Below are 10,855 nucleotides of genomic sequence, written 5' to 3'. Positions count from 1 at the left end.
AGAGAGAAAAGGAAAGAGAGATATCCAAATCCAAGCAGAGTATTAAACCCACCGAATGAGATGGAGCACGGATGCACAGCTGACGAGCAGGTCCTCTGTCTGTCTCTCTCTCTCTCTCTCTCTCTGGATATAAATAGCAAGTGAGCTCCGCAGATCTGAATGGGGAATTGGAAGCTATTCATGAAATCCGTCACCAATACGAAGGTGAGTTACAAATCCCATCATTTCCCTCATCTTTTCTTTTCTTTTCTTTTCTTTAGGACATAAACTTAGAAAGATGGTGGATGGGGCCCGTAGATTAGAAAGAGAAACTTGAGGGGGGGTTTCTGAGAGGCCAATCAAAAGTCATCTAATCCTGCATCTTTCAACTATATTTCCTGCGTTTGGCTTTTTCCTCCGAGCTTAACTCAACAAGTTGTGAATCAAAGATAGATAGATTGATAGATAGATAACTGGTTTGCCACTGTAGAGCTCGATCCCGGTCTAGATTATGAGTAATAACTGTTTTCCCATTTGGTGTTCGGAGAATCTGAGTTCGGAGGTTACTACGGAATCAAATGTTTGAACATGATGGAATTTGTGGTCCAAGACACTGTCAATTTCCGATTCGAACCAAAATGTTATTGCGGTCGTGTTTCAGCTGCGACAAAATTTAATGCTGTTTGATAAAGTCCAATAGTTTCTTTCCACAGCGGGAACAGCAGATCTAGATTAGAATTTTATAATCTGAGTGCTAGGATCTCATTTCAAGTTTCTACGGCACCTGCGCATTTCAATTATATTTTGGGCAGGGAGAGCATGCATAGGTGGCTTTAAATACGTGAATTAATAATTGGGCCGATTTGGTGGGCCGTAAGGGTCCCTGTTTTCTGGGCTAAGAGTAATTGTTACGTTGGATTCGCTTTTAAAAGGATTGAGTGGACCTTCGTTTCAATTGGGTCGTGGTCTCAACCATTCTAGTCAATGAAGCTGATAGTGACAGGGAGGATCTAGTAATTAGTTCCTGTTCTTTTGAGCTAAAAGATGAAGTTTATTCAACTTTTTGCACCGGCCTTTTCTTTTTGTATATATTTAATGCAGAGCTATCAACTTTTAAAAGACCGTTGCGTGCAGAATCCACTTACAAAACAGAAGAAAAAAGTTCCAAAGGGAATTGGTATCTTACAGCCGATAGTAAATTTGGAGGATTACAAGGTAAAAGTGGACCGCAGAAATAACCTTATTTAGAAAAATGAATAGCCAAGTTAATGATTGTCAAAGTTATGTAGAGAACAGAATATTTCAGAATAAGCTGCTTACAGAGATATCATAAATAATAGAAAAAACTTCAAAAATCCCTTATGTGGTTGTGCACTTTCTCACTTTAGTACCATGTAGTTTAAAAATATATCAATTTGCTCCCCTGTGGTTTTATTTTTATCTTTTCAGCAGTTTTTTTTCTTAATATTTAGTTAATTTATATACAAAAAATTTCAGATACTTATCTAGATTTATCAAATATTTACTTTAGTATCCTTTAATTTTAACTTTGTCATTGATTTTAAAATAATAAAAAAAAATGAAACTATATGGAGGTAAATCGAGACACTTTAAACCACAGGGTACAAAAGTGAGAAAATATAAAATCATAGGCGATTTTTTTGAAGTTATCCCTAAATAATAATAAGAAAACAGTACGAAAAGATTAAAAATTTGGGGTGTCTAATTTTATCAAAGATAAATGATAGTACTGTCGTTTATGAAAAGGCCAAACGAGCTCTGTATATTGCTTGGAACAAAGTTAAAAAATTACTAGTACACGGAGTTCAGAGTAAAAGATAAGAGACAAATAATTGCTCTGAACAGTAGCCACGCGTCACTAAGATTCCATCAATCCATCATTCACCGCCGCGCTCATCTCGATCGCGCGTGTGTGCGCGTGTGTGTGAGTGTCTCCTTCTTCTTCTTCTTCTTCTTCTTCTTATCCACGGGCTCAATCATCCTCCTCCACCACAGCTCAAGAGGCCCAACGCTTCGATCCCGGCCCATGTAGAAGACGCAGACGCCGAAGAGCTCCGCCACCCACTCACCAGCACCGCGGCCATGGGAGACACTACGATGGAGGAGGAGGAGGAGGAGGAGGAGGAGGAGGAGAAGGGGCGGAGGCGGAGGCGGTGGCGGTGGAGGTGGTGGGTGGCGGTGGCGATGCACTCCGTCCTCGTCCTCTCCGGCCAATCCGCCGCCACCCTCCTCGGCCGCTTCTACTACGACCACGGCGGCTCCTCCATGTGGCTCCAAACCCTAACCCTCTCCGCCGCCTTCCCCGTCCTCTTCCTCCCCCGCCTCCTCCTCTTCACGCCTCAATCTCCGCCCCTGCCACCGCCTTCGCCGCTTCTGAAGCTCGGGCTCGCGTACGTGGGGCTCGGCCTGATCACGGCCGTCGACAGCCTGCTGTACTCGTACGGCTTGCTGTATCTGACGGTGTCGGCGTACTCGCTGGTGTGCGCCACCCAGCTGGGCTTCAACGCCGTCTTCTCCTACTTCATCAACGGCGAGAAGTTCACCGACCTCACCCTCAACTCCCTCGTCCTCCTCACCTTCTCCGCCGCCATCCTCGCCGTCCGCTCTGACGACGACCCCACCGCAGGAAGGTGATCGATCAGCTAATCAATCGCTACTTAATTACATACATTTGGAATTGTTATATATGCATTCGCACTCGCAGGCTCAAACATTCGTGCGCAAGCACATGCAATTGATGGAATTTGATAGCACTACACCCCTGTTATATATCAAATTGTGAGGTGTTTGTTTACTGGGCATGGGCATGCATAACTAACTAACTATATAGGAATCTCCTATACGTCATTTTTCATATGCGTGACTCCGTAACGTGTCCGTACTCCGTACTATAGCTAGCAAATAGTAGTTAGTTAACCAGAGAAGCGCGCGCGCGATAGTACCTAGTTATACAATAATAATTAGAAAATTTTGGAGTCTTATAATTATTGCATTCTTTCTTGCTTTTGGGCGGCGATATTTTTGTGAAAAAACAGGCACTACGGGCTTGGCTTCGTGCTGACCCTCGCGGCGTCGGCATTGTACTCCCTCATCCTCTCCCTGATGGAGCTGACCTTCGAGAAGCTCGTCCGCAGCCGGAGCCTGCGCGCGGTGCTCGACATGCAGATCTACACCGCGGCCGTCTCCACCGCCGCCGCCGCCGCGGGCCTCTTCATCAGCGGCGAGTACAGAGGCCTGAGGCGAGAGGCCGAGGGGTTCGGCCGAGGCGAAGTGGGCTACGTGATGACTCTAATCTGGGCCTCGGTGGGGTGGCAGGTCACCAACGTTGGGCTCGTGGGCCTCATCTCGGAGGTGTCCGCGCTCTTCTCCAACGTCATCAGCACTCTCGGGATACCCATCGCGCCCGTGTTTGCCGTGATCCTGTTTAAGGACAAAATGGACGGGGTTAAGGTGATATCCCTCTTGTTGGCTATCTGGGGATTTATATCCTATTTTTATCAGCACTATCTTGATTATAAGGCCCAGAAAAAGGCTACAGTACTGGGGGAAAGAGGAGACGCTAGAGACGCTTCTGCTTAGTCACGGGTTTATATGTATATATGAGGGTGTTTTTCGCTCTCTAATGGGTTAATGAGAAAATTTTTAGCAAAACAAAGAGAAAAAAAGGTATGATGATAACTATTGTTTCAAAGTTATGGACATCGTATAGTGATGGAAAAATCATTTTCACATGACATGCTCTAGATGAATGATCACATGGGCTAATTAAAAGCCAGCCATTATCAATTTGACAAACATGCTCTAAATAAATGATCACATGGGCTGATGGGCTACCAACTTTTGTGGCAAATTAAAAGTGTGAACATTGAAGACGAGGGCCGCAGTAGCAAAAGTGTCAGCAATTATTAGTTTAGGACCACATCTTGAAGGGAGCAACTCTTATCTGTGGTACTATCAAATGCGCGTAGCTGCATGTTTGCTTAGCTTACAGCTCGGCGGGCGTTTGACAAATATAAAGTTTGTAGTTTTCGCGACCGTGGATTCAAAGCTGCAACAAGATGCATCTAAACTTCGGAATAAGTCGATTTTGCTTCTATTGCAATGAGAAGCTGTTGAAAAAGATTTGATTAAACAACTTTGGCAACACAATCCTTATTTCCCCCATTTTACTGTCAAAATATACTGGTTTTTAAGTCGGTCTCTTTGCATTCTCGGATGACTCCCTTGAAAGGCAACGCAATCCTGGCGTTGCTAAAGGTTAAGAAAAGGAAAGAAACTGATCCTTTTTAAGTGAACTTCTCTTAAGACATTGTTTAGTGATTATTATTATTACTCTTCTGGCAAATTTCTCTTAAGCCATATTGTTTAGTGATTATTACTACTCTTCAGGCTTATTACTAATTTTGCTTCTGCTTGCGAAACCTTCCGTTTCCGGATCAAAAAGGAAAATCCTCGCGTTATTAACGAAAAAGTAAGAAACTGGGTTTGAACCGGTCCCATCGAGACAGAACCAGCATAGGTGATAGCACACCATACAGATCGCACTATTTTTTCTTTTGTTTTAAAAAAAACCTCGCCTTCAATTAGTTGGAGTAATTTGCATGTGATAACAGAGTATGATTAAATAAAGATTAAATTTAATTTCCTAAGTGATAACACGGCACTATAAAATATAAAATGGAGAAGCAACTAACCATTGAATCCCACTTATCCATAGCCCATCTAGTGTAGTAGCAAACGGATTCTATTGTCACCTATTTATTTTCAATGATGAACCCTCCAAATCGACAATTGGTATTGTTGAATATGATTTATATCATTTGAAGCATTTAGAAACCAAATTTGATACTTTTTCAATATTATTTTCTTGTCCATCAAATGGACATAAAAATGAACCACTAAAAATAAATATTCTTTAAAAAATAATAAAAGGAATCTTGTAATCAAGAGTATATATCTTGTTTTAAATAGTTTAAAGAATTCTCTAACCAAAATTTAATTTGATATCTTTACGTCGTTAAACGAAAAAACGCTTCATATTGATCATTAAAATTACAAATTTTAAAATTCTTTGACCATTAGGTCAATGACGTTAAAGATTTGAAATTTGGTCTCTAAATATTTCAAGTGATATAGATCATATTCAGCAACATCAATCGTCGATTTGAATGCTCCATTACTGAAAATAAATAGGTGGCAATTGAGTCAGTATTTCAGCTCAACTCTCTCTCTCTCGCTCTCTCTTGATCTTATAGTGCAAAACCTATAGTACAGTACTGCCATCGTACCATGGCCCTCCGTAGAAGTAAAGCTCGACCCACATGAAGATACATACACAATGGAGACACTGCTACCCAACCAGCGTGAATATAATTGGAGTTGCTTCTCATTGAAGAAGACCTATATGATGGACTGTACCTTGCATAATAAAAGTTTGATAGTTGATATCCAAGGTTCTAAATTCGAAACATAGTTGCTTTATATTTTTAGCCGAATTTATTTTTAAAACATGAAAGAAACAAATAGATTACTACGTTTCTCCCTCTTTTTTAAAAAAAATCATGAATGAAGTAAAGTACTAGTGATTCTTGATCATTCACTATTACTATGGGATTCTAAATGCACAAACTTAATCTGTTTAGGTTAATAATTCGAAAACTAAAGTAGAATTTACTGCAAAATTTAAAACAAAATTGTGCATTTTTCAACGGGAAAAAAAGGAAAGAAAAGAAAAGAAGCTAATAATCTGTAACCCACAGAGATAAATTACAAGAGACATTGCTTTTGCCAGCACCATTTCTCTCTTGCAAGCCACTTTCGACGGTGGGTAGCAAAAGAAACGAATAGTTGGTGGCCAACGATCACATCCACCTCCACCCCCACCACCACCACCACCATAAAATAAAATCACAATAAAAGCTAATTCTTTTTCTTCCTTTCTTTTCTATTTTAAGTAAAAAAAAAAGGCACTGCTATGAACAGCAAATTAATCAATGATTACGAAACATATATAAAAAAAATATATTAGTCATTCGAACTTAAAACGAAACACATTTTTAGGTTCGAGTGGGAACATGAGTTGACTCCTAAAAAAGGAGTCATGCTTCTCCACCCACGATAGTTGACTTATATTTTTCATCGTGGCCAGAGTTGAGAATTGGGAATTAATCGCCAGTACTCCAATCATTCGTCGTCACGTGACCTCAAGTGATCTAAAATACGGCTTTTTTTTAAAAAAAAAAAAAAATAAAGGTTCAGGAGATGCTAGCTAGGGAAGGATTTTTGATTAAAGGAAAAAAAAAGGCTTAGTCGATGGTAAAGTGATTTATGGAGCTTTTTCATCATGGCATAAGATACGAAGGAACAGGGAGAAAATAATACTAGTTTAAACTTAAAAAACAAAAATCTTTGGTAAATCAGATTAGTAGTTGATCACAATTGTCATCTTAATTTTTGAGTTTTGAGTGGTCTTTCCTTTCATTTATGGAGGAGGTTAATCAGTTTGTCCTCCGTAAACTCAATAATCTCGTCCTTCCACAACTACACGAATTTAAAACAAAGATGCACTTTTAAAATAAGCTCATTTACAAATAATTAAGCTGGGGACCTGGGGTATTGACTCAAAATACACCATCAAAGAATCAGTAAGTTGTGCTATCCAAACACATAATCTTTGTTGACTTTTTGACAACACCCCTTCTACTTAAGATAACAGGTTGCAGTGATCAACCAATGATGGGCTTTTGACTTCTTAATAAGATGAATAGGTGGATGTTGAAAACAATTTGAGTGGTAGAAAAATATTATTTACGCTGAAGAGTGCGCATAAATGACGCTGCAAATCTTAAGTGGGACCCACCCACACCAGTACTCTTTGAAATAGTCCCACTCCCACATCGACTTGGGACCAAATCAAAACTCTCCTAATAATATGATATTACGAAACGTTATTATTATTATTATTATTAACATAAAAAGCCAAACACACGCTTTGATGTAGTCCTGAGTTGCTCCCACATTGTGCTTCGCTCCACTGTCACAAGCTTCTGGAGCACTCTCCACAATGCTTTAGAAGTTCCCAAAAATATAAATAGTGTGTATAGAGCTTAATCAAAGTATAATTAATTTTAATTTGACAGTTCAATCGTTAAAAGATTTAATTTTGGTAAATAATTTTATAATTCTGTTTAATTTTAAATTAAAATTTTTAGGCTGACTTGGGTGTACAAAGAATATTCTGCTGAAACTTCTTCAAATAATTTACACATTCAAATTCTGAAATAAACGAGCTATAAAATGACTTAAATTAAATGATTTTTTTAAAAAAAAATTAGATAGCAAAACTAAAATTCTATTATGAAGGCTAGATAGATAAATTAAAATGAGCGGTAGCTTAAGTAAATTGCATAAAAATTTATTTACCTTTTAAATAAAATACTCAACAAGCCCACCCAATTCCAGTAATGTATCATCATCCCGTTCATGGCGAGGCCGATTTTAATACTAAGATTAAATGTACTTCCACTCGAGTTGGTTGGCAAATTGAATGCTAAATTCATTGCATATTGACGCAAAATTTAAGCCAAGTTCTGAATCATAGCAGTAGATCGCATTTAATACATAAAGCTATCGTCGTTATACTATACAACGTGGAGAAAAAACATCACACGACGCAAACTCAAATCGAAGCACCCAAAAATTAAAAGTAAAAAGGGAAAAAAAAAAGAAGCAAATTTGGTTTTGCGCCCTATTTTTCACGAGATTAATAAGGGCAAGGAGTGTAAAAATGGGAGAAAAGCGTCAGCGCAACCTACCGAAATCAGCCAACTTCCTCGACCGGTTGTGGCACAGCGCGGCGGGGGCGGCGAAGCCGCTGCCCGAGACGCGGCGGTGGTGGCGCGGGGACCTCGCGCTCCGGAGCTCGCCGGAGAAACCCATATCCCCGGCGGGGGCGGCGGAGCCTTGGCTACGGCGGTGGCTCGGGCTCGGCCGCACAAGCGGGCTCAGGCACACCGCGAAGCCCGAGATCCCGGCGCCGCCTCCCGGGGCGGCGGCGCGGTGGTGGGACGCGCGGCGCAGGGGGGACGGGGTCGGGTGCCACCACCGCTCTCCGGCGCCCGGGGACTCCGACTCCGGCGACATCCCCCGGTCCCTCGCCGCGCGGTACGAGCTCCGCCTCGCCATACTCGACGGCGACGTGAGCGCCGGAGAGTGGACCTCCGGCGTCTTGCTCCGGCGGCGGCGGCGGCGGCGGCCTCCGCGGACGAGCGCCGAGAGCCACGAGGTCGATCGCGACGTGGACCTCGAGGGCTCCGTGGGTCTCGAATGGCCGAAGAGGGTGTTTAAGATCGAGAACTTCCCGCTCCGGCTCTTCCCGCCGCCGACTGCACCTCCGCCGTCCTCGGCGCCTGCGGGGACGGAGGGCCCGACCTGGGGGGTTCTGAAGAAGAGGAGGCTAGGGTTTCGGCACGGGGCGGAGGGGGCGTAGGCGTCGGATCGGCGGCGGGGGACGTAGGGGGAGACGGATCGGGGGGCCACGAGGCGCGGCGGAGACGAGGGGCGATGGGGCTTCAAGGTGCGGCGGCTCGGGGCCGGGGGGGCCTCGTTGTCGCCGTCGTCGTCCTCGGCGGCGGAGGCTGTGGCGACGAGGGCGAGGAGGCGCTCGCGGAGGCAGGGAGCGCAGACCCCGACGCCGTGGGCGTAGGGATGGGCCTTGCACCTCATCGCCGCCTCCACCACCGTCGCCTCCCCTCTCCTCCCCTCCTCCCTTCCGCCATTAACGAAGAAGATCGAGGTACCAAGGATTAGGGCTAGGGTTAGGGTTGAGATCTAGGGTTTCGTGGCTCTCTTCGCTTCGTCTCCACCGGGGAATGGGAATGGGAATTGGGACGAGTATGAGAGAGAGCACATGGAGAGGAATGGATTTGGGGGGAAATCAAGTTCTTTTATTACCCGTTTTTTTTTTTTTAATTTTAATTTCGTAAATAATAATAACGCCGGAGTGGTATTGGGGGTTGGGATTTAATGCGAAAGCAGAGGCGTTCATGTGTTCGTTAGGTACAGTTTAATGTATGGTGATCCCAACATGGATTGAATAATCCTGGTCCGAATAAGAGAGCGGCTAAAGCCAATTTATCCCACTATCGACTAATCCCGGGCCCGAGCTCTGGGTAAATAAATTCAGAGGAAAAATCGTAGGAGCCGTTTGACGCAATAATATTATCTTATTCGGTACATATACATCTGTTGTTGGTGAAAAAAAATAGATGTTGAATAGAAAGCATGATCTGATTCGTCTCTTGTATGATATCTCTTTGATTATGTCTCAGGTGTGAACCGGAGAAGGGACAGTCTGGTTGAATTCGCGCTAGAGAAAAAATTTTGGAATCTTTGTATGCACAAAAAGTTTCGGAATCTTCCACCTTCAAACTATTTTTTCATAATAAATTAAATCACATTATACCTAAACTATATGACTCTAGCAAATTATGTATAGGAAGTTTTTTTTTTTAACTAAAAATCAAATTGCTTGCTCACACTTATATAGTACAGTAACTTTACTCGCTATATATATATATACATATATATACATAAAATTCTCGTACATGAATAACTTATGCGGATGCTTAAACAGGACCTTGTTATTATCCTGGAGACAAATAAATTGCGTGTACTCCAACAGTGAATAGTCTCAAGTTCCGGTTTTGTTATCCAAAAGCTGAATACTGTTACCCCTCATTAATTAAGCACCATTAATAAGTTACCACCTTTAATTGTCCTGTAATAACAGTACAATTCCACCTTTTGTCCTGGTGTTTTAAGGATCACTTTACAAGTCACAAGAGATGAGTCCACCAGGTCCAGGAACGTACTCTTCTTCTCTGGACAATTCACTTTGTCCAAATGTGTGCCATTAAACAAGTTTTCCTTGCAAAAAGAACGCTATTTCGTCTCCATTTGTAAGAGTAACTCATCTTTTCCGCGCCCGTAGGCTACACGCTCGTATCTGCTCCTATTCGACATAGAATTTGAATAGGAGATCTACGCCCCGAGAGTGAGGGTATCGACCAAACAATCGGGCAATCTAGTAATTAGATCATCGTGTTCTTTGTTGAAGAACGCTTATAATAGTTTAAATTTGTTTTATAGTTATGAAGATGTTACCTGTGAAAAAAATGAATTAGAACGAGATCCGATCCCCCACAATAACACCAAACTTAATTTGTTTCTACGAAAAAGCTACAGCACATTTATCATCACATGGGATCATTATTGTACAAACATGGTAGGAGGAAGTAGATGATGCGTGATCTCGTTCTTATATCTACCGATCATTGTTAGCATGATGAATCTAAGTAGCATTAGAACTATATTTAAATTTAGTAATTTATAACCACAGAAAAAGGAAAAAAAAATGCTATGGCAATGCTCCTTTGTACGATCATAAGAGTCCCAAGTGTACACACAACCTTCTCCGTATATATGTACAACGAGAGATACTCAAATTCATAAGGGTTGACCTTCTATATATATATATAAATTCTACCCTTTCCTTGTTAATATTTATATATATTTTTAGCTCATTTTCTATTAAATCAATTTTTTAAATAACGTGGCACAAAACATTTCTATAGCTATATAGATCTAATTAGAACTAGTCGCAAGTCCGGGCTCGCCCAACCACCCACAAAAATAGCTTAGCGGAGTCAATGATTCCAATTTTCTTGTATTCTCACTCTACAACTTTTACAAAAACTTGAGTGAATCTAGAAGAAAAGTTATTACGAAATCGACGTTTGAACTTTCACCACATTTCTTTGTGATAATTAATTTTCCATTGAATGAGACATCAGGT

General features: G+C 41.7%; 2 protein-coding genes across 5 annotated transcripts; one reads left to right on the top strand and one right to left on the bottom strand.

Annotated features, from left to right (window-relative positions):
• Positions 46 to 4,288, top strand: LOC109713635 (probable purine permease 11). Of its 4 annotated transcripts, XM_020237793.1 has the most exons (4): positions 145 to 204; positions 1,081 to 1,194; positions 1,996 to 2,630; positions 3,036 to 4,288. In XM_020237793.1, the coding sequence occupies exons 1-4, from the start codon at positions 160 to 162 to the stop codon at positions 3,577 to 3,579; spliced, it is 1,338 nt and encodes a 445-aa protein (XP_020093382.1). In that variant the 5' UTR covers positions 145 to 159; the 3' UTR covers positions 3,580 to 4,288. The 4 variants fall into 4 exon arrangements, with proteins under 4 accessions (XP_020093384.1, XP_020093382.1, XP_020093383.1 ...); XM_020237795.1 differs by lacking the exons at positions 145 to 204; positions 1,081 to 1,194 and adding an exon at positions 46 to 90 and having other exon boundaries at positions 3,036 to 4,286; XM_020237794.1 differs by lacking the exon at positions 1,081 to 1,194 and having other exon boundaries at positions 3,036 to 4,286.
• LOC109713746 lies at positions 7,543 to 8,964 on the bottom strand. The gene has a single exon (XM_020237929.1). The coding sequence runs from the start codon at positions 8,722 to 8,724 to the stop codon at positions 7,801 to 7,803; it is 924 nt and encodes a 307-aa protein (XP_020093518.1). The 5' UTR covers positions 8,725 to 8,964; the 3' UTR covers positions 7,543 to 7,800.

This window comes from Ananas comosus, linkage group 8, assembly GCF_001540865.1.
Source record: "Ananas comosus cultivar F153 linkage group 8, ASM154086v1, whole genome shotgun sequence".
In the NCBI taxonomy this organism is placed as follows: Eukaryota; Viridiplantae; Streptophyta; class Magnoliopsida; order Poales; family Bromeliaceae; genus Ananas; species Ananas comosus.
This window is presented reverse-complemented; position numbering and strand designations above follow the sequence as displayed.